The sequence below is a fragment of the Zootoca vivipara genome, chromosome 14 (assembly GCF_963506605.1).
Source record: "Zootoca vivipara chromosome 14, rZooViv1.1, whole genome shotgun sequence".
Taxonomy (NCBI): Eukaryota; Metazoa; Chordata; class Lepidosauria; order Squamata; family Lacertidae; genus Zootoca; species Zootoca vivipara.
In genome coordinates, this window is record NC_083289.1 from 34753147 (window position 1) to 34777820 (window position 24674).

Genomic DNA, 24674 nt, shown 5'->3' on the forward strand with positions numbered 1-24674 from the left:
GCAGTTTGACTTGATGGGAGAAAATACCTGTAAGTGACACACAGCTTATTTATGGCTTCCTGTCGCACGTCAGGGCTTACGTTGCGTGACAAGCAATGCCTGTTCGCCTGTGATGCCAAGAGGCCAGGCACCATGTTTTCCATGAACACATGTCTTCCGGAAGTAGTCTGGTGGCAGCTGTGGTACAAAGGGAGCTTCTGCATTTGTTCCTCCACCCACTTTCCTCTCTGGCCCGGCCCATCCCTGGCACATGGCCCCTGGAAGGTTGTTCCAAAGGGAATGTGGCCCTTGGGTTGAAAAATGTCCTTACACCTGGGATAAGTGCACAAAGTCTTGCTCCCAAACGTTCCTTGAAAAAGGCAAGGGGTTCGCCCTCCTGCAAACTGCATATCCAAGCGACGTACGAACTAATTCCTTTTTTTTAAAAAAAAAAAATATTTTTATTTTGCAATAATATAGAAACAAACAAAAACAATAGATGAAAGAAAAAGAAAGAAAAACAACAGACATACATAAAGAAAAAACAAATACAAAAATACATATATACAGTTTATATTTTTACAATTTGTCAACCTAGACTGATGCTCTACCGAGCCTGTGAATTCCTTCCTTCTTTACATTGGTTTTTCCCCCCATATCATCTTTATTTTGCTTTCCTACGTTTACCTCTGTCCTTTTTGCCTTTTTACTCTCCCTATAATTATTATGGTCAGAGATTTTTTATATTAATGATTGCCGGCATTATGTAAAACCTGTCAGTATTTTCAAATCTTTACAATACTTTTTTATATATTCAATAAATTTACTCCAACCCATCCAAAACCTTTGATCTTTTTGATCTCTTATCCTTGTGGTCAATTTTGCTAACTCCATATATTCTATTAATTTTATACTCCATTCCTCGACCGTTGGAACTTCTGTTGTTTTCCATTTCTGCGCTAACATTATTCTAGCTGCTGTGGTAGCATATATATATTTTAAAAATCTTTGATCCTTTTTGTTTATCTCTTGGCCCACCATACGTAATAAAAAAGCCTCCGGCCTCTTGGGGAACGTGTACTGTAATACTTTTTTTTATTCATTATAAATTTGTTCCCAAAATCCCTTGACTATATCGCACCGCCACCACATATGATAGTGATCTCCTTCAGCTTTTTTACATTTCCAACATCCAACGAACTAATTCCAGCTCATCCAATGATGCGCCTTCCTGCCCAACGAGTTGTGCCCATCTACTCAGTGATGTTGGCAAAGAGCCTGACTCTGGCTCCTCTCACACTGGGCAGTTTGCAGCTAAGGAGGGCTTCCTCAAATTTCACACCCCAGCTGATGTCATAGTTGCTCAGAGGGGAGCCATGATCCTCAGGATATTTGGGTCATTTATAACGAACTTATTTAACATAGCACCTTTGACGTACTTTATAAAGTCACTTATGCCGAAACAAAACAGGACAGGTCTCTGCCCTGATGACCCTACATTTCCATAGCAAGGGGAACAACAAAGAGAAGGAAGGAAGTGTTGGCAGAGGCACTTAAATCATGCTGAGGGAGTCCTGAGAGAAAAGAAACTGGCAATACTTTACTAGGTAAGCTGAACAAAAGCAGCACATAATAAGAGGAGAAATAAACAGAGAGGAGTTGTCTCTCTTACAAGGTTCAGGGCTAGTCCATAGCAGGAAGAGATGCAGCTAACATACAGAGGAAAACTCCCTCAGAACTAACCAGCCACTCAGAACATGAATTACCTCAGTGGGGCCAATCTGGCTGGCTGTTGGGAACCACTTCTTGGTTGGCTAACTGTAAACAGAATTAACCCATTGGTTATTAACTGAATGATCCCTGGTGTTGTACTTCCAACAGGGAGAAGCTGGGATAAATCAGGGATAAATACAGTACTGTATGGGCAAGTGTAGTCTTCAGCTTTGTTGGCAATGAGGACTAGAACCTCCATGAGGCAAGATGTATTTTGAGCCTTGGGAGGGGGCGTTTTGAAAGAAGAAAGAGAGGTGGCCCCATCAGGTGGGCATTCTGGAAGGACATTCCAGGCATACAGACTAACAAAGGATGGAGCCCTTTAAGGGACATGGGGACATGGGTGGCTGAGGGTGGTAGGGCTGGAGGAGAGAAGGCCAGAGGCAGGAAATAATACTTACTTGGGAGCCAGTTCAATGAAAGCAATCTATGACTTTTATATCTGAGTGGGGTTGCCAACAGTTTTACTAGCCCGTGCTCCTCCACCTTTAGCAGCAGCTTCACCTGCAGATGTTAGCAGGTGGTCGCATTCATCTCCCTGCCCTGAAAGCTCCACTTGTCGATCTCTGCAGATAAAACTGCTGATTAAAACTGCACAGGAGCGAGCCAGCCTGATTCCCACCCCCATCAGTTGGCCACCCTATTTTCAAGGCAACAGGATCCTTCCCTTCAAGCATCCCATGAACCTATAGGACTTAATTAGTGTAATTGCTGCCACTTATCGCTGGGACACCCAAACTGGAGGGTGTTTTTTTTTAAAAAAAAAATTACATCCGTTTTGCTCTCTCTCCTTGCCATAACCCTACAGTGCAGTCCCTGGGCATCTAGTTGTTCAAGAGAGGGAGGAGGAGAGGGAGGCTGTGTAATATTGTCTCCAGGGCTATACGCAATCCGTTTGATGCATGAGAAGTTCCGTGTCAATTCATGGATCCAAATAGCCCAGAGGGATGCGGAAGGCTGCTGGGTGTCAAGAGTCTTAGAACAGACCTCCCACACTGGGATGTGGAAGCTTGACATGTTTGTGTCTTTTAAGCATTTGAGGGAGCATGAAATACACCCATCATTTAAATTTGGATTACCTAGTTTTCTCACATGCGTAGAAAAAGAAGAAGAACATAAAACACTAGAGGTGATGATTAACATAGCGAAGTTAAGATAATTGTGTTTTATCACCAATTACTAGAATTGTGAATGGTCTTTGTGCTGATTTGAGCAAACAGTTTAGCTTTAATTCAGGGGTGGGGATCCTCTGGCCCTCTCATAATAATAATAATAATAATAATAATAATAATAATAATAATAATAATAATAATAATAATTTATTATTTATACTCTGCCCATCTGGCTGGGTTTCCCCAGCCACTCTGGGTGGCTTCCAACAGAACATTAAAATATCTTCAATGAAACATTAAAAGCTTCCCTAATGTTAAATGTGTTATCGTTTTCAGAAGCATGTTCACCATGAGGAATACCCTCTGTCTGAAACCCTGTCTGGTCCTCTGGCTTCAAAACTTCCCAGCTACAATGGTACCTCTACTTACGAATAACTCTACTTACGAATGTTTCTACTTACGAATGGAGCTCCGTCCGCCATCTTGGATGCGGTTTAGATAGGATTTTTTCTACTTACGAATTTTTAGATAGGGTTGCTTCTACCCAATTTTTAGATAGGGTTGCTTTTCTCCCAATGCATTCCTATGGGATTCGACTTACAATTTTTTTCGACTTACGAATGTGCGTTCGGAACGCATTAAATTCGTAAGTAGAGGTACCACTGTACATCCCAACCGACCCTCCTTTGCACCGGCTTGAATTTTCTGACCTGGCCGAAACGTGTCCTTGGCTCACGACTCTTGTTTCATTGGATTGAGGGTGAAGAGGGGTGCATGACCATGTGCAGAAAGAAACGAGCCTATTGTTCCCCCACCACTGCCACTGGCATGTGAGCCCCAGAAGGTTGTTCAGAATGGAATGTGGCTCTCATGCATGCAGCCAGCTCCTAGGGGCTGAGGTCCCTTTGCCCCCACCCTTGCAATAATTTTTTTGGAGAAGGCAAGACCCACTCACTCACCCCCCCACCCCCCAAGTTGATGGGCATTGCTATTCAAATGGTGGGTGGGTGCCACACCATGTGATTGATTATGCAGGGCTTACCTCAAGTTAGCACCCCTGCCTCCATGCTAAACAGGGTACCCTACCCCTGCTTTAACTGAATTTTCACAGGTGCACTTTATGGCTAACTGGCTTCAATTAATTAATATTTTCTTTGATTTGCACACAAAATATTTCATACCACCCTTTTAACTGCCTGTGCACCACTCAGGGAGGCTTTCAACAATGTGAAGTAACAAAACAATAATCTGCATTAAACAGTGATGAAACATTGATGAAAACAATGATGATAAACAATGATGAAAAAGAGAAACATATATCTTTTTATATTGCTGCAACGTGCCCCAGGACCTTGGGGTGAAGGGTGGGTAATAATAATAATAATAATAATAATAATAATAATAATAATAACAGCAACTTTTAAAATCTTTACAGTATATAAAGATTTCTGTCTAATAAATTTTCCTTCCATGTCTTGATACCGTATTGGCCCGAATAGAAGCTGCACCCGAATATAAGCCGCTCCATTCCTTGCTGCTCCTGGCTGCGTGCTGGGGGGGGGGGGGAGCCGCGCTCTGTTGCCAGTGGCCTTCCCCCTTCATCGCTCTCTCCCTTCCCTGCGTTGGGGGGAGAGGACTGGGGACTATGCGTGGGGCGGGTGCCACTTTGCTGCGCTCCTGGCGCTGTTTGCCCCACGCTCCTGGCTGCATACCGTAAGGTCATGAATATAAGCCACACTTACTTTTCACAGTCAGAATTTGGGGGGAAAGTGAAGTTTATATTCAGGCCAATACGGGATACACTGTCTGTCTGTCTGTCTGTCTGTCTGTCTGTCTGTCTGTCTGTCTGTCTGTCTGTCTGTCTGTCTAAGATAGATATGTTGTCCATTTTATAAATCAGACTCCAGCCCACAAATTATTTCAGGTTTTTTGGGGAATTGCAGGTGGATGGAGTGCTGTTGTGCTCATGTCCAGATTCCAGGCTTCCCATTGGGGTATCTGGTCAATCACTGTGAGAAAAGGATGCTGCCATTGGCCTGATCCAGTGGGCTCATCTTACGTCCTCATGTTCTAAAAGTCCACGAAATAATTCCAGGGTATGGTCTACCACCTTGCTGAAGCTAAGTGGCTCTGGGTCTGGTCATGCAGGCTGGGAGCTGTAATGCAAAACATCTGGGCAGCACCCAGTTGGCGAAGCCAGTCTTTGGAGAGGCCTGAATTCTTTTTGGCTGCAAATGTCAATGCATTGAAAGAATTTTCCGTTCACCTCTCAAGATTAGAACAGAGAGGGAGAGGCCTGAGAAAAGGGGTGGGGGAGGGAGAGAGAGAGAGAGAGAGAGAGAGAGAGAGAGAGAGAGAGATGATACTATGTATGAGCAAACCATGTTGTGTTTCTGGATTTACAGTTTGAATTTACAGCCAGGCGGTGGTGGGGAGAGTGGTTCTGCACCTCTGCTTTTGCCAGAGGGCATTATCCATGTGCTTCAGGGGAAGCAGTGGCAAGCAGAAGCTGCTATTGAGTAGGTGCAAAGGAGAAGGGAACATAAGATCATAGGAAGCTGCATAGGCATTGCTGCTGGGCGTGCCTTCCCATTTTCCTGGACCAGGAAGCATTAAAGACTACAAAGCCATGGTGCAGTGCAACATAGCAAGCTGCCTTATACTGAGTCAATAGCTCAATATTTTCTATGCTACCTAGTGGCGGCTCCTAAAGCCCCTACCTGCAGGGCTTGAACCCGGGACCTTCTGCATGCAAAGCAGGTGCTCTACCACTGAGCTATGCCCCCAAGATGCAGCCTCTCAGAACAGTGCCTCTCTTGAGAACGCTTTCAACACAAAAAGCCTCCTCCTCCCCACCCCCACCTCCCCTCCTGGGAAGCAGCTATTTCAGACAATATTTACAGATAGTAGAGAGAACAGAATTAGGGGCTGGGCAGGAGAAGGGTGTGAGATGCCTTTCAAAAGAGAGAGAGAGAGAGAAAGAGAGAAAGAAAGAGGCAGAGGGTGCCAAGAAAATTAATTGCATAAGATGCTTTCTCTCCGCCTGGCCCCTCCCAGCCTCCTGCTACTCCCACAAGTTATGGCAGAAAACCACTTTTAGATCAACAAGTGCCGCACTGCTGGAGTCACCTGCAAAGAATCTGCTCACAGAGATGCTACAGGAGGAGACTGTCAGTGTGGCTGCCAACTTCACACTGGTCAAGCCAGAAAAGGCTTTATGTTGTTAAGCCACCAACTCACTATTCAGGTTTGGAAAAGCCACTGAACACATCAAGAGGGTGGTGGGGTTTTTGCTTTTTGATTTTAATGTAACCACAACAAATTTATTTGTTTGTTTGTTTGGCAAAACCTCTTAGACACTGTTTAATTGTAAACAAAAAACAAACAAAAAACTCAAATTCACACACATTTTTTGGCAAGAAAATTCTCCTAATGTTTTAAATGTTGTTTTCTCTCAGTTTCTACACCCCCCAATCTTAAATTCAGTTCTCCCCATTTCTGCAGCAGTTCCCATTTCATTCCGAATCCTTGTGAAAATTCATCAGCATTTTAACATGACTTCCTCTTAATAAACAAATTTCTGTGTGCATTTAACTAATGTAAGCATTTTTCCATACAGCTTCTCCTAATACAATGCATTTTTGTATATTTTTGCGCACTTTCCTCCTAATATATGCATTTTTTTTTTTTGCAAATAGCTGTTTGTTTGGAGAACTACAGTGCAAAATTCATATACTTGCCAATTTCGAAGGGTGGCTGTGTTTCACTTGTCATATTGCTTCAAAAAGTGTGAATTTGATAGATTTGCCTTTAAACGTGAACTGAATTGAATTTCTCCCTCCATCTGTACTCAGTAATAGACAAAATGGGGCTTGATGCACCAAGATTGCAAATGAGAATAAGCCACTTTCATTATTTACTTGATCTCTTGAATATGACGGAGAAATCAGTGCAGTGAAATGCAGGTGTGAAATCTGGCAAGTCAGGACAACTCGGAAGATTAACTGGAGGGCCTTGGAAATCTTGGCACTGCCTATTGCCTTCCTGCTTTGTTAGAATTCTCTTTAGGCTTGTTCCATCTTGTTCCCATCTCCTCCCCTGCTTCCCAACAGGCCTTTTGTTTGTTTGTGTGTCTCCCCACACACTGTATAACTGATGCCACTTGTTGGCTTCAAACAAGACTCTCCGACAACTATGGAGTCCTAGACCATATTCACATTCCCAGTTACAAAGCACACACTGCATTTCCCATGCTGCCTTTTTAAAAACCACAGTTCACACATGATGTTATCCAAAATGTATATGTACCCTGTATTTTCATTATAAAATATTTCCATTGGTCACATTGAAGCTTCAACCACTCACAACCTCTCCCAAATAATGCTGGGAGCTATTGTTTGTTGTTTGTTGACTATATTCATTATCGCAAATGCACATAAATAGCAGGGTGCATGGAAGGGTAGCCGTGGTACAGGCCCTTTCTTTAAAATATAAATAGGAGTCATGCATAGCTGTCAACTTTTTCCCTTTTCTCGCAAGGAATCCTATTCGGAATAAGGGAAATTCCCTTTAAAAAAGGGGAAAGTTGACAGCTATGGAGTGGCGTGGCTGGGAAGGAGCGTATTTGCACATCAGCTCTTATTTTGATCAACCCTGTTGTCGTGAAATTGCACACTGAATTTCACCACAGAGCTGGATGAAAGACCAGCTTTGGGCGTTGGGCCAAGGTGGTTTTTAAAATGATGAATTGATACCGGTAGGAGCGATAAACAAGATGACATAATTAGAGTGCAGGATCAGCAGCCAGCACTCAACATAGGCTGGAGAGAATTCACAGGTCTCTCCTAAAAGCTCCAGAGAGAAGTTAAAATCAACAGGCTGAGCTTGGGCATGAATATTTTAAAAAGAGAGAGGGGGTTGTAGGTTTTCTCAACATTATATCCTTTGGCAGGCAGCTCACAGGGCATGAATATTCCGTCAGCCTCAAGAGAACACAAGAATAGCCCTGCTAGATCAGGCCAGAGGCCTATCTAGTCCAGCATCCTGGCCTCAAAGAGGGCAGCTAGATGAGACCTGAGCGCAACAGTGCTCTACACACTTGTGATTCCTAGCAACTGGTATTCAGAGGCATGCTTCCTCCTGTGGGAGTAAGTTCCAAAGTTTATCTGTGCACTGCACGAAGAAGTACTTTATCTGTCCTGAACCTTCCAACATTCACCTTCGATGGATGTCCGTAAGTTCCAGTCTTGTGTGAGAGAGAGAAAAAAACTTTCCACTTTCTCCATGCAACTCACAGTTTTTTAAACTTCTATCATGCCACCTCCTACTTGCCTTTTCACTAAACTATAACATACCAAATGCTGGAGTTTAGAAGCAGAATGCTGGGAGTTAGCGGATGGAATTATAATGGGGAGAAGAGAAATATTGAATGGGTACTTCACAATGGAAGTAATACCTATGGCTGCTTAACGGGGGTCCTCTGTAAGACTAGGTTGAGGGTCTAAAATGGTGATGATGAATGATATCCAGGTGAGCAATCTTAGGGTGGGTACAGGTGCAGACATTACAGACTTACCCTTCATGAATTTGTCCACATGCTCCTTTTTCCTCTGCATCCATTGTGCTCCCAACACTGGTTTGGGAAGTGGTATGCACACTGCACATGGCATTAGCCATAGTTCATATCCATCCTTTATCTATCCTGTTATTTCTTATGTAATACTGGGTTTTGATGCACCCCTGCCAAACCACCTTCGATCTGAATTGAGAAATAGAACAACCTAGCTACATTTTAAGTTAGTAGTACAGGTGAAACTCGGAAAATTAGAATATCATCGAAAAGTGCATTTATTTCAGTAACACAACTTAAAAGGTGAAACCAATTTATGAGATAGATGCATGACATGCAAAGCAAGATATGTCAAGCCTTTATTTGTTGTAATTGTAATTATTTGTCAATTATAAATGGAATGTAATTAATTAATGAAATGTAATAGCAATATTTATTTTTGTATTATTGTAACTATTTGTTTTATTACTGTGGAATTTCCAAAACAAACCATTTGTAAAAAAATAATAAAGTTGCATTACTGAAATAAATGCACTTTTCAACGATATTCTAATTTTCCGAGTTTCACCTGTATGTGCACAGCTCTTGTAAAAGCTATCTAAGTTGGTGGCCATCACTACCCATCCGTAGGTCTTGTGGGAGCAAATTCCATAGTTTAATTTCTTTTGTCTATCCTGAATCTTCCAACATTCCATTTCATGGAATGTTCCCGAGTTCTAGTATGATGAGAGAGGAAGACACCCCCCCCCCCGCCCTCTTTCTTGGCACCATGCAAGTGATCCCCATTTTGCTTAATTCTGAGGAACAACGGTGAGGCTACTTTCCTGCTCTTGTTTCCCAGATCTATGTAGCCCTCTTCAGGGTGCCATTAGCTCACTTGGAGGGGGGCAGTTCTGTGCTGAGGTTCAACATTGGAACCCCCAATGATTTTTTTTCAAAAAATACCACCAGGCGAGCCAGTCATAGATCTCCCATGCTGCCATATCTGGTTGTCCTTCAGATATTTATTTTTGATGGACTTGAGGTGGCTATGTGTTCTACTTTAAAGCACTCATATAGTGGCCAATTCAGAAGTGCAGAGTTCCTTCATGATAGTCATTGCCATGGTTCCTTATGGCCACACACCCTTCTAAGATTAAACAACCTTCTAAAATTATACAGCCTTCTAAGATTGTACAGTAAGCTTATAATTATACAATAATAATAATTACAGAAGCATTGCAATGATCAATGCAGATTTCAGTGTTGCCCTTCAGCTACATCTACAGTTTACTGTGCACATACATGGGCAAATGATTTGGCGTTCTCCAATATCTTCTTTTGGACTGACTTCAGTTCTGTGAAACTGAACAACCTCCTCTTGAAACTGAAGCCAATTCTCAGTGGTTGACTCACCTCCTTTCAGGGTGAGGAGACTTCTCAGTGCCTAAAAAGCCCCCCCCCCTTCAAGCCAATTGGGCAGTTCTGAGGCCCTGGAAACAGGGACCCCGTTGCAGAAACTGTAATCAGTAGTTGACCCTCTGCAGCCCTGGACCGCTACATCAATGCTTTAAAGAGAACAATTTGAACAGATATCAGAAGACAATCCTATGTTTGAAGGTGTCCTCTGTTTGAAAAGCTGTCTGGTCTAAGCTACGTTTAAAGATAACGAATCTTTAAACAGAGTGCTTGAAGTCACCCATCCACAGTTAGCATATGGACAGCAGACTAAATGGCAGTCTTCCTCATGGTGTGATGGGCTGGATTCTTTCTAAATTTGCATCCTTACATATCAATTAGCACACACACAAAGTTATACATATATACTTTGGGTGATGTGTTTCCTCTTCTTTTTTCTTTTTGACAATGTGTAAGTCTGTGTATTGCTTAGGTTGTTGTTGTTTAGTCGTTTAGTTGTGTCCGACTCTTCATGACCCCATGGACCAGAGCACGCCAGGCACTCCTGTCTTCCACTGCCTCCCGCAGTTTGGTCAAACTCATGTTGGTAGCTTCGAGAACACTGTCCAACCATCTGTCGTCCCCTTCTCCTAGTGCCCTCCATCTTTCCCAGCATCAGGGTCTTTTCCAGGGAGTCTTCTCTTCTCATGAGGTGGCCAAAGTATTGGAGCCTCAGCTTCAGGATCTGTCCTTCCAGTGAGCACTCAGGGCTGATTTCCTTCAGAATAGATAGGTTTGATCTTCTTGCAGATCATGGGACTCTCAAGAGTCTCCTCCAGCACCATAATTCAAAAGCATCAATTCTTCGGCGATGAGCCTTCTTTATCGTCCAGCTCTCACTTCCATACATCACTACTGGGAAAACCATAGCTTTAACTATACGGACCTTTGTCGGGAAGGTGATGTCTCTGCTTTTTAAGATGCTGTCTAGGTTTGTCATTGCTTTTCTCCCAAGAAGCAGGCATCTTTTAATTTCATGACTGCTGTCACCATCTGCAGTGATCATGGAACCCAAGAAAGTAAAATCTCTCACTGCCTCCATTTCTTCTCCTTCTATTTGCCAGGAGGTGATGGGACCAGTGGCCATGATCTTAGCTTTGTTGAGGAATAGCTGCTGTTAAATGCACAATTTCTCGGGGCCAGCTGACTGCTACTGCAATTTGCCCTACTTGTATCAGTTCCAGATACAGGCTTTCCTCACTCTCTCTGCCTAACCCACCTCACAGGGTTGTTATGAGGATAAAGTGAGGGTGGGGAAGAGAACTATGCATTCTGCTTTGAGTTTCTTGGACGGAAGGCAGTAAATAAACGCAATGAGTCAATAAAATATTTGTTTCCTGAACAGCAGGTGCCCTTTTAAAAGGAGGTATTTGGACCCGGACAGGCTCAGAATCAAGGGTTCAGAAGTGGGCTTTTTCCACCCCAGCTACGGTTACACCGTGTGACCTCAGACACCCGAGCCCTCTGATTCTTGAGGTCCCAAACTGGGGGACGTTGGTCACAAGACCAAAGATGAGCTGGTGGGTGGGCTGTTAATTATTGCTCTATCGAGGTTGGAGTTACGCCTTGCTGAGAAAGAACACGCTCACCAAACCAGTTTATTCAAAGGTGTGCTTTCAAAGTCACACCTGCCCTGTCACTGATGAGTAGAGAGAGGGAGCAGAAATACTACCTAGGCCTAAACAGGGATGTTGCCTAGCAACCAAATGGGCCTTCTCCTGTAACTTCCTCCTGAGGCCTGGTGCAACCTGTATCCACCCCAACAGGAAAGGGCTAGATTGACCTCTACAGGGACAGGAAAAGGCTCTCAAAACAAGGGCTGTTCCCATCGCTTGGCCCAGCCTTCAAGGGCATTCTAGCCTGCCCCAGGCAAAGCCCAAATTGTGAGGTGCTGATACTACAGCCCGCCTTCACTGATCACCTGGCCACCCTTATTCCTGCTCAGGTTCACATATGGCTATCATTACTAAACGGGGAGAAATGTGTGCTCTGCACGTGGTCAGAGGCACTCTAGTTGCTCTTGTGTGCAGTGGCTTGAGTTTTGAGCTTTGACTGGGGCAAAGTTCCCAGCTCAGCACCAGATCTCACTGGATGGCCTTGGGCAAGCCGTTACCTCCTCGACCCAGCCAACCTAACAGGGTTGTTGTGAAGATAAGATCAAGTAATGCCTTGTACAGTACTCTACACTTGACAGAATGGTAGGGTATTTTGCCAACTAAGATTAATGTGATAAGAGGCATCCATTTAATGCATGGCTGAGTACAGGCATAAAAAAAGAAGAAAAAAGCTCTGGGGCTAAAATTAAGCCCTATCTAAGGTAACTAGATTCAAAAGCAGATATGGTTCCTTTATCTTTTAACAGTTGCCTAGCCAGGGAATGTTTGCCAGTGAAGCTTGTCATACAAAACTGAGAAGAGCTACAGCCATAGAAGCATAGAATTGGAAGGGACCCTGAGGATCATCTAGTCCAACCCCCTGCAATGCAGGAATAGGCAGGTGTCCCATACAGGGATTGAACCTGCAACTTTGGCATTATTAGCACCACACTCTAGTCTAACCAACTGAGCCATCCTGTTGCTGGAATTCCCTCCACGATACAGATAGGGTTGCCAGCTGATTAGGGGGGGGGAACCCAATCTGTTCTTTGTGGCTTGAAAGGCTGCTTGATCCACTGAAATCAACAGGAGAAGCTTTTCAAGGCATGAAGGAACTAAACATCATCACCAGCTAATGCCTATTGATCAAATTGTCTTTAAGGCGGTTTAAACACTGTCAGCCATTTTTAAAAAAAAACTAGCCTACTCCCCTCCCCTCCTGTTCCTCGGCCTTTAACAGCAGCCTTGGGTGCATGAATTTAACTGGTGAGGTTTCCCCCCAGCCACTTATTTTCCTGTTAGGTGAAAAAGCTTCACCTGGTGAATTTATACCTGCTGAGCTGCTGTTAAGGTCAAAGGAGAAAGGGCTGAATGGGAAGTATCTTGCAACCCTTGTACACTGCCAGTGACAGAAAGATGTGCTAGTCATAGGCAGTCATAGCAACAACTTCTCCCAGCAGAGGCTGACGAGGAAATAATGGCCTAGACTGGCTCCGCCTGGGCCCATGACATGTGTGTGGTAGGTAAGCACCACCTCCAGGGGGTGGAGGTAACTCCCAGTTCGCTTGGCCTGGGAGAGTTGCTGTTCCTTTGGCAGAAGTGCCAGAGAAGCAGGACTTGAGGTAGCTGCAGAGTTGCTCTTTCTCTCTCCCTCTCTCCGTTCAGCAACTTTTCTAAAACTGCAGGATCTAGCATCAAAAACAGACAGCAGCAGCCTTTCACCAGGGGGGACAACAAGAGCTGTGTGACAGAGCTTTGCCGGTTCATTCGTTTTAATTTTATTTTCTTTGGACTTCCACTGGAACGAGATTCCGTCGGCGCTTGCTGGACCCTGGGGTTAACATTATGCATTCCCTGTTCAAGAAAAGAAACAAAGGGAAGTACAGCCCGACAGTGCAGAAGAAAAGGTGAGCGTTGAACTCTGTTTACACATGCCGTTTGACATACGGATCCTGCTCCTGACTAGGCAGCTTGTGGGGAGGAACAAGCAGGTGCGAACTGTGCCTGTACAGTTTCAGATCTTCAGGGAAGTCCTGGAGTTGTTGCCTAGATTCTCCAGGGCTGTAGCTCAGTGGCAAAGCATCTGCATGCAGAATGTCCCAGGTTCAATTCCTGGCATCTCCAGGTAGGGCTGGGAAACTCTCACTGCCTGAAACTTGGAGAGCCACTGCCAGGAAGTGTAGACAATATTGAACTTGATGGACCAATAGAGACAGAAGGGCCATATCTTAGTGGTTACAGCATCTGCTTTTAAAATGAAACGTGCAGGATCGAGGCTGCCACTAAGCTGTGCCCAGCTTGCCTTCACTACCGCCACCCCAAATCCGATACCTGGGTAGGTGGATTAATGAGTGGTGTGCAATAGGGACTTTGCACATGTTCTATACAAAATAAAAAAAATTCCTTCCAGTAGCAAGGAAGGTGTTTTTTAATTTTGTTTCGACTACGGCAGACCAACATGTAACATGTTCTATAGCATTTCTGTGTTGTATTACTCGTGTCACTGAGCCCTTGTACTGAAAGCAGGTTTGCTTTTGTTTTGTTTGCTGTCTGTCTTCCTGTGTCTTGTGGCAGCAGCTTGAAAAGGCAGATATTTGGAAAGCTGCCTTTACCTGGCGCAGAGATCAGATGACAGAGAAAGCTTTCCCAGGTTAATTTCTGCGTGTTTGGTGGTTGTTGAAGAGGGCAAGTGAAAGAAAGGTCCAGAAACTTGAATCATAGAGTTGGAAGGGACCCTGAGGACCATCTAGTCCAACCCCCTTCAATGCAGGAATATGTAGCTGTCCCTTACGGGAACCGAACCTGCAACCTTGGTGTTATCAGCACCCTGCTCCAACCAGCTGAGCTAACTTCTTGACATTCTACTCCTAAATATGAAGAGTTATGGTTACTAACGTGCGTGTGACAGGTACCCTGTGTATCCTCAATAGTACTTTCTCACGCATTATTTCTCATGTTCCGGGGCTGAGCCCCTGATACCAAAATGCAGGGCTAAGCCCCAGGTTTGAGCAGCCTGATCCTGTGTGCATTTACTCAGGAGTCAATCCCACTGGGTGCACACACAGACTGCAGCTTTAATTTTCCTCTTCAGCATAGTTTGTTTGAGATTGTTGCCACATTCCTGAACTTAATCTCGCAGGGTGTGGCTTCATCACCCTTTCTTGTTTTCTCCTTCCTCTGCTCCTCTTCTCATCTTATGCTGGCATGCACCTGATGTTACTTTTCCAAAGCCAAATAACTTGTTGCGATGAGTCCTAATTAAAACAGCAACAACTTGCATTGATTTAATAAGCAGGAATAGAACATAAGAAGCTGCCTGTTATGTACTGAGCTGAATCCTAGAACAATAGGATTCAGAATCAGCGGGAGCTACCCAATCCAACTCCAGGTGGAAGTGAATCCGCAACCTGATTGGCCTGCTGGAGCAGCCAATCAGGCGGCTGGCAGAAGTGAATCTGCTACCTGATTGGCCTGTAGGAGCAGCCAATCAGGCTGCAGGCAGAAGTCAATCCACAATATAATTGGCCCACAGGTGTAGCCCTGAAGTAGCCAATCACGCAAGGCCCATTGTGTAAATAATGTATATAAGCAGATGGTTTTGGGAAAAGAGCCATTCGTCTTCTCTTCTCCTCCTTGATGACTATGAGCTGAATAAAGAGCATGAAATTCACTCTCGACTCCGAGTATATTTCACTGCCTTACACCAGGTCAAACCATTTTGTATATCAAGAGGGGGAAATGACCACAAAATCAAGCCCAGTATTGCCAACTCTGATTGGGATAGCCCAGGTGAAGTGCTCTTGCATCTTTAATAGCTTTATAGAAGATCTTATTGAGATTGGCTTGCAGATGAAATAACTGCATACTCTATCCCTGCCTCCATTCTCCCCCAGTCCTCTGTTGCTTCTCTGTAGCGTTATAAAGCCTCATGCACATATACTGTATATGTTTTAATTTAAGGTGCACGAACCCCAATATCTTATGTACCTGACCACCGTAACTCTGGCAATGTTTCTCTATATTTATTAGCTCTTAGCTGGAGATACCAGGGAATGAACCAGGGAACTACTTCTGCATATAACGTATCTGCTCTGCCATTGAGCACAATCTCAATGTGATAGGGTCTGCCTCTGAGCATGTACAAAATGCCTTTCCTAAACACTACGTAGCCAGCATTATAATTTTATTTCTACCCTGCTCTTCTTCCAGATATAGCTCAGTCTGGCTAATTAGGACCAATGTGCAAAATTAGCTGCCAAGTAGCAGGCAGAAATCCATCAGGTGAAGCTTTCTACCATGACTTGCATAACTTGCAGCAGCAGCAGCAGTCCCTAATCAGACACAATGTGCAAAGCAACCATGTTTGTTACCATTTTCCCTTACCCAGTCTGTGATTGTGGGGAAATGTGTTTCAGGTCAGTGGGTAAAAACTTCCCAGCAGAGCAGAGGCCCAACAACTTAGCACTTCAGCCCTGTTTACACAACCCTCCTTTCTAATCTTCCACTCTGGAGGCAAGTTTCAAATTTCCATATAAGCAGGGGGGGGGGAAGTGTTCTTCCCTGGTCCTAACAAGCCCCTAGAGAAGCCGCAAGTCCGTTTGGCCTCATTCCTTGAAGCGGCCATGTGGAAACTTTCCGTATTAAACTTTGGACACGAGCTTGTGACATTTCTTGGAACTTTAAGGATCTCTCTCCCACCCCCAACAAATATTGTCTGGGGAATCCTGTTATGATGAGGCACAATGCATATTTTGTGTGGGTGTTGCGTTCTTGTTCTGGAGGGCTTGTTTCGGAGAAGCTGTCAGAAGGAGGGTGGCAACTTGGAGTTCTGATACTTTCTGATGTGCTTTGTATGCTATTTGGTCTCTTTCATTAACTGTGCCAACCACACCATTTCAAAACAAAAACAAAAACAAAAAACCACACAACATACCAAAAACACCCACCCACCAACCAAGCAACCAAACCCTGAACAATCTGGAGGAGATTTAACCAGGGTGGGTTATTGCTGTGACTTTCATCAACCTCCAAACCATGTCAAGCTCTGCTATAGGGTGGCTATGTGGGTAGCTGTTATTAAATGTTGAAACACACACACACACACACACACACAGAGAGAGAGAGAGAGAGAGAGAGAGAGAGAGAGAGAGAGAGAGAGAGAGAGAGCTGAGACAAGCTTAAAAGAAAGGGGTGTGCAGAGAGCATGTGGGCAGGCGAGAGGGTGGTCCTAGAGTAGGTAGAATCAAAGAATCATAGTGTTGGAAGAGACCACAAGGGCCATCCAGTCCAACCCCCTGCCAACCCCCCCTGCCAAACAGGAAACACCATCAACGCATTCCTGACAGATGGCTGTCAAGCCTCTGCTTAAAGGTATGAAGGGAAAAAATCAATTCAGTTTGCAAATAAAGGCAAAGCTAACTAATTTACATTTCCCAAAATCTGCAAATCTCTGGATTTTGTAGTGCAGTTCTCCAGCCAAGTAATGTGTACTTACACCCAAGTAAACTGCACAAAGATGCATGTATGAGCAGAAATGCATTCTATTAGAGTAGGCTGCTTTGTAAAAAAATTATGCAAAATTGTATATAAAACCGCATGTTAGGAGAAATTGACACTTAAATGGTGATGAACCTCCTTGAGGATGTTTTTGTAATCGCAAATGGTTGTCAAAGTGTGGAGAACTGAAGAGTGAGAAAATGAGATTTGAAATTGACAGATTTGCCCATCCCTGGCCTACAGCCAGTAATTTTGTGGAGAGGAGGAATTATTGTAGAACAGCCAAAACATAAATAGAGATAGCCCAACATGTTTAAACTTACTGAAATATGTTGCTTAGTGAGCGATTAGGTAAAACGTTGCCTGCATGCAGGATATAATTACATTGAACTAATTAACTAATTAATATTTAGAAAAAAATTAATATTTGTTTTGGGCCTTACCAAAGGCTGAATTTTGCCACCTTTTTTCTGACCCTGCTCCTGTGCAGTTTGTACCAGCCAGACACTCAGAAATATAATTGGTAAAAAATAAATAAATCCCCAAACACAGAGGTAAAGAAAAATTGTATCTGCTTAATTTCTCTGTGTTTGGCTACTGTTAAAAGCACAATATTTTTAAAAGGAAAACTCTATTGTTATCTAGTCGTGAAGGATTTGCTCCACTGTTTTTGCATGCATAAATATGTCAGAATTGGAAAGGAGCACAGCATTGCCCATCCAAAATACTGCTGGGGATGGAAAAGATACTTAAAACTCCGAGCAGAGACAGGCAAATTGCCATTCATTTTGCTCAATGACTCATTGTAGCAAGAAGGGGAAATTGGAACAGATCCAAGTTCCGCCACGCAATCAGCATTTACAAATTAGATCTAGGGACTGGATGATCTACCTAAGAATCTGAAAGCGACAACTGATGCAGGGGGGCTTCCCATCACACAATGTGGCAGCTGCTCTGAATGGCTGGGAGCAAGGTGGTGAAACTCCCAGATAAATCTAAGTGGGGTCTAAATTGAGCTGTAGTGCCATTCTGCGAAGTGCTTAGCATGGTGGATAATCTACAAAGCAATGTATTGGAGGTGCTACTGAGAGGGTGCAAGTAGCACATTGAGAGATGTATGTAATGGCAATTGCCAATGCGTTTTACAGAAAAATACTGTAAAACTGTGCAGCAAATACTACTCTGTGATTGGACACAAACAAGTGGGGTTTTTTTGTGGGACGGGGAAACCCATCACGGTTACATGATATACGCCGTCATTTTTTTGTAAAACAACTTGCAAGATCATGCCCATATCCAGCTTCTGTTGCAAAGTGACAAAATCAGTGTCACGGTGTGTGTTTTTGAGGTTATCTTGGAGAAAGAGTGTGTGTTTCGTTTCAATGCTACAAGGAGGTTTTCAAACTGGGCCCCACTGCCCTTTAAAATGTATTCTCTGTCCAACAGCTATGATGCAGTGGTCAGAGAACATTGGACTTTTTGGCCAGGGAGATCAGAATTAAAAATCTCCACTTGGCAGAAGGGCTCACTGGGAGAGCACCCTGAACTCAGTGGAGTTTATTATTGCATTACTGTTGTTCTGTTTTGTTGTTGTTGTTGTTTCCATTCCCATTGGACAGATGATGATCTGAAGCTAAAACAACCTGCTTGTCTTAGCCTAGGGGTGAGGAATCCTTTTCAGCCTGAGGGGCTGCATTCCCTCAGGGCAAACTTCTGGAGGCCACATGCCAGTATGGGGCAGGGCCACCTTTCAAATTGACCCCCGGAAACCTGCAAGAACATACTCCTTCAAAGCAGCATATAGTTAAACTATGGTTTTAAAAGAGAATTTGGCAGTTGTGTTGACTTCAAGTGTATTCAAGTTGCAATGACTAGGTTCTGCTTCCTCTCTGAGTCTGTATGCCTCTGAAAACTGGTTGCTGGAGATCGCTGGTAGGGAGAGGGCTGTTGTGCTTAGGTCCTGCTTTTAGGCTTCCCAAAGGCATCTCATAGGCCACTGAGAGAACTGGATGCTGGACTAGATGGGCCTTGACCTGATCCAGCCTCTTATGTCCCTGCCAGTCCCTACCCATATCGTAAGCTGCTTATACCAGATCCGACTACTGGTCCATCTAGACCAAAGGAATGATCAGAAGGCACACAAGACCACTTTGCTAAAAAGAAGTGGTCTAGATCTGGTTATTATTGTTTGGATGGGTGACCACTCAGGACCCTTACGTTCTGTGTTGGAAAGAAAGGTAAGACGAACCATAATTGTCTGTTCCAACAAGATGTTGCTGTCCAACATCTGCAGCAGAAGTCTTTCCCATCACTTGCTGACTGAGATTCTTCTGACATCAGGTATTGCTTTCCTTCTTAGCCATGGCTGTCCCTTAATGTGATGCAATGATGCCAGAAGAGCCCTTGCATATCCCCATCACAGAAGTGCTGGTAGGTAGGCAGTTGCTGTTTTTGCCTCTGGCAGCTTGCATTTTTTAAGTTGCTGAAAGATTTCAGCTGAAGGATATTTGGGGGAGTAATTGCCAATTGTTTATCCAGCTCCTGTGTCCCTGATAAGGGTTTTGCTGACAGGAAGCTCATTTTAACACACCCTATATTTTCTTCAAACGTAGGTTGCAAATAATCGCATTGCAAAGAAAGCTATAATTTAATTGGGCTAAACACACTGTATTTCTGAATGCAAGGAGAGTCGATTATTTCAACCGCCGCTTTTCATAGTGAAAAAATGAAGGGAAACCTGCCCAGGACTGTTGAGCAGCATGCCAGGCTCTGAATTCCTGGACTGTCACTGGCGGTTGAGCTTTGGGGCATGAAACACCAAGAAAATGTTCTATGCATCATGCCTCCATTAATGGCAGCTTCTCCCAGGACTGACTGCTCCAAAGGGTTGAAAATGGCCACCCTGCCATTGGCATTATGGGCTCTACTGGCTTTGCGTGACACTTTAGTCCAGGCATCCCCAAACTGCGGCCCTCCAGATGTTTTGGCCTACAACTCCCATGATCCCTAGCTAACAGGACCAGTGGTCGGGGAAGATGGGAATTGTAGTCCAAAACATCTGGAGGGCCGAAGTTTGGGGATGCCTGCTTTAGTCCCTAGAAATGGTCTCTGGCAATGCTACCCCACTCAACCCAACAGGAGACTATATTCAGCTTTCCAGAAAGGCCAGCTCCATCGTCTCTTCCTTTCCTCAACTGTCACCTGGCAGCAGCCTTTCCATCAGTCTGCAGTAGAAACAGAGAAGGGAAGCAGAGTCACTCCACCAGCTCTGCTGAGAGACCAGTCACTATGGGCTCATCCTTCTCCTTGCACAGCTTTAAATTCCTGTTCGTCCTTTGTAACTAAGAACCAGTCTCAGGTGTTTGCTTTATTCCTCCTCCCTTCCCAGTCCCTTCCCCTTTTGTATCCTTTTGTAAGCCTGAGGGCTTGAGCCATCTTCATATTGATCTTTGTAAGCTGCCCTGGGAGCTACTTTCGGCTGAAGAGCAGAGTAAATATCAGAGTAAAATGAGCAGAGTAATTTTTTTAGCTTCAAACAGCTAAATAATAAGTGCATGGTGCAAAGGGAGGAAAGCAGTCTGCCTTCAGGATTGTGTGGTGTCCCATTTGGACTATAGGTGGTGCCCAGAACTGTGGTGCCCAGAACTGGACACAGTACTCCAGGTGAGGTCTGACCAGAGCTGAGTACAGTGTTACTATTATTTCTGGGCACCACAGTTCAAGAAGGATACTGACAAGCTGGAACGTGTCCAGAAGAGGGCAACCAAAATGGTCAAAGGCCTGGAAACGATGCCTTATGAGGAACGGCTTAGGGAGCTGAGTATGTTTAGCCTGGAGAAGAGAAGGTTAAGGGGTGATATGATAGCCATGTTCAAATATATAAAAGGATGTCATATAGAGGAGGGAGAAAGGTTGTTTTCTGCTGCTCTAGAGAAGCGGACATGGAGCAATGGATTCAAGCTACAAGAAAGAAGATTCCACCTAAACATTAGGAAGAACTTCCTGACAATAAGAGCTGTTCAGCAGTGGAATTTGCTACCAAGGAGTGTGGTGGAGTCTCCTTCATTGGAGGTCTTTAAGCAGAGGCTTGACAGGCATATGTCAAGAATGCTTTGATGGTGTTTCCTGCTCAGCAGGGGGTTGGACTGGATGACCCTTGTGGTCTCTTCCAACTCTATGATTCTATGATCTGTCCAGGCAAGCAAGAGGTGTTATCGCAGTTCAGGGATGCATTCATCCCAGGAAATGTGCTTGAGAAGCAGGACTGGTGAGAATGTGTGGCTTGAGAGAGAGGGTGTGGATTGGGAAGAGTTGGGAAGAGTTCTAAGGGCCAGACAGAGAGGTCTGGGGGGGGAGCACAATCAGCCCCAATGGGCCTGAGGTTCCCCACTCCTTTTTCAAAGGTCACATGGGGCTATACTGTGAAGTACCAATACATCTTGCTATTGCCCTCTTCTTTGCTCCCAACTTAAACGATAAGCATGCATGCTGCTATCGGAAAACCAACCAGTTTTTGATAACTCACAAGGGTGTAGTCCAGGCTAGCAATTGAGCAAGGGCACTGACTGGCAGCTAGGCAAGGTCATGGAGACCGAGGAGGCATCAATTTCTTGCCTTGGCTGAAGGACATGATTCTGATTCTTTGCCAGTAGCAAGTCCACAGAAATGTGCCAGACCTAACGCAGTAAGACATTTTATACACTGCCCTTCAGCCAATTAGAGGGCTCTGCTTTGAGCCAGTCAGGGCTTAGAAATGTCTGAAGACATTAAGCAAGGGTTTTAAGTCAATGGTAGAACATCTGCTTTGAAAGAAGAAGGCCCTAGGTTCAAACCCTGGCATCTCCAGGAGGGGCTGGGAGAGACCCTGTCTGAGATCCTGGAGAGCTGCTGCCAGTCAGTGTAAACAATACTGTGTTAGATGGATCAATGGTGTGACTTAGTATACGGCAGCTTCCTATGTTGCTGTTTCTAGGAAATAATGGAGAGGAGGCAGGAAGGCTCTTTTTAGCGTCTCCAGGAAGGTTCAATTGACTTACACTAATTTGATTAGTTGTCGTTGTTGGCATCCATCTGTCTTGAGTGACAATGGACTGTGCCTCTGGGGGGTGATGTCAAACTGCTGAGTTAGCAACACCAAAGTGACCTCCTTGGGGCGCAAACCTGGGCAGTGTGTAGGGCTGGGCGATAACTGGTTTTTGATATTGCGATATATTAGCAGCTAAACATTGCAATATATCGATATATCATGATATTTTAAATAAGGAAGGAACTACACAGAGGCGAACAGGACAATGTCCTGACAACTGCTACTACTTAAGGGTCTAAAACTGATAAATGATGATATTATCAATCACTTTGTGGTCACTTTCAGCAGCAGGCAAGCCAAAATGCATTCAAATGAGACAATTGGTTTTGGGCTTGGCTACCAAATGGTGCTATTCAGGACAATCCAAAGTATGCTGATAATTCAGAGTGAGTGCAAATAATCTGGGACTGTTAGCAGCCTGGTGGCAGCAGAATCAATAATTGGGGCGGGGGGCAGAAGCAGTGGCAGCCTGTGAGGCTTTGTCGATATATTACCCAGCCCTAGTGAAATGGAGCTCCTGGGCTGCCCAGACAACAAGACCCCCTTCTTGGCCCCACTGATGTGGTCCAAAGAAAAGCAGAGCAATCCATTTGGTACCAGCTTGGCTGCAGGAGTTGCTGGAAGGAGAAATCTAAGTCACCACCCAACCGTCTTAGGGGCTCCTCTCTGGATTCGTGTAGGGTTTACCCTACATGCATACAAAAGGTGGATGTGTACTATGCATGCTTCTCCTGTGACATTGATCTTTGATCTTGTTTCCCCAGATATTGTTGGACTACAACTCCCATCATTCCCAGCCAGCTTAGCCAATGAGCAGGGATGGTGGGAATAGAAGTCCAACAACATCTGGGAAGCCCAACACTGTCCTATAACAAGGCATGGGAAATTTTGATTAGAGGGCTCACAGGTCATATTTAGGCTTCAGAGAGTTAATAATAGCAATGCTCAGTTGCTTGCAGCTGTTGTGGTGGCATCCAGGCCTTGGATATGGCAAGGAAACCCAAGATCATAATTCTACCTAGCTGCGTGGCTCACTGGCCAGCCTTGAGTAAGTCACTTTCTCTCATCTATCCTCACAAGAGCCTCGTGGGGGTAGGTTATAATGTTGCTTTAAGCTCCTTGGAGCTCAAATGCAGCATAAAAATTATTCCAAACCTTTTGGCTGTTTATGGCAGATATTGGCTTCTTTGCTTATATAGCATACACAATGAATCTTGTGTCCCTGACAGATTTCTCATGGCACAAGCCACAGTAAATCTGTTATCCTGGCTTCTCCTTTCTGAGATTTGGCCACCTTGAAGATGATCTTCTCAACCACAAGAGGCAAGACGCTTCATTTCTTTTAATGAAGACTCAGCTTCTAGAGAAAATTATGCTGTACAATGAAAATGGCTATTTAGCTGATCGCACAAATTCCCTGTTGGCCACAGAGTCCTGTTCACATGGCATTGTGGAACAGCCATTCTTATTGTTTATAATTTATTTATTGCATTTGTATCCTACCTTTTCTCCGAGGAGCTTAAGGCAGTGTACATGGTTCTCCCTCCACCTCATTTAATCCCCACAACAACCTTGTAAGGTAGGCCAGGCTGAGAGGCAGTGACCTTCATGGCCAGGTGGGGATTTGAACTCCGGTCTCCCAGGTCTCAGTGCAGCACTCTGATACCACAGTACTGCACCACACTGACACTCTTGATTGACTCTTTATTGTATTTCTTTGCCCGAGGTAGAGGGTGAAATGTTCATCAGTTCATTTAGTGCTTTGAAAACAACCCTAGTAATTAATACTCAGTGCACAGGTGAAATGTGAGCTGTTATTCCCACTGCAGTTTTGAGTGAAAATTTCAAAACAAGCATGATGGTGATTTGGTTGGTGGTGATGACAGGAAGGAATTTCAGTGAAAGTCTGGGGAGAGCTGAACACCTGGGGATCAGTGTCTAATCTTAAAGGTGTACAGGCCAAGACCCTGCCTCTGCATCCCCTCTCTCAGAAATGCCTTGAAAGGAAGAGAAGGCAACAAATTCAGGGGGCCTCCAGACTTAGATTATTTTGCATGAGGAAATTCAAGCATCTCCCATAACTTTAGGTTTGTATAATTACAGTAGGTTAAAACATTCAGTTGTCCTAGAAAGTCTTTTAAAAAGTCTTTCTACAGTTAGGAAAATGAAGGGGAAATGTATTGAAAAGTGTGGGATGAACAAGTTATTATTTCAGAATACCTTCCCCTTGCAGTATTATTGCAGGTTTTGGCTGTTGTTGATTCAAATTAATTTATTGTCTAGTAATGCATTGTTGTTGTTGTTTAGTTGTTTAGTCGTGTCCGACTCTTCGTGACCCCATGGACCATAGCATGCCAGGCACTCCTGTGTTCCACTGCCTCCTGCAGTTTGGTCAAGCTCATGTTCGTAGCTTCGAGTACACTGTCCAACCATCTCGTCCTCTGATGTCCCCTTCTCCTAGTGCCCTCCATCTTTCCCAACATCAGCGTCTTTTCCAGAGAGTTTTCTCTTCTCATGAGGTGGCCAAAGTATTGGAGCCTCAGCTTCAGGATCTGTTCTTCCAGTGAGCACTCAGGGCTGATTTCCTTAAGAATGGATAGGTTTGATCTTCTTGCAGTCCATGGGAC

The 24674-nt window shown here is 44.3% G+C and overlaps 1 protein-coding gene across 2 annotated transcripts in view; it reads left to right on the plus strand.

Annotated features, from left to right (window-relative positions):
* The first annotated feature begins 13036 nt into the window (after positions 1 to 13036).
* The window catches only part of PPL (periplakin), a 49445-nt gene continuing 37807 nt past the window's right edge, over positions 13037 to 24674 (plus strand). For both annotated transcript variants that reach the window (XM_035130852.2, XM_035130854.2), the window contains exon 1: positions 13037 to 13372. In XM_035130852.2, coding sequence (XP_034986743.1) covers positions 13311 to 13372 — 62 coding nt within the window. In that variant the 5' untranslated portion in view covers positions 13037 to 13310. The remainder of the gene's footprint in view (positions 13373 to 24674) is intronic.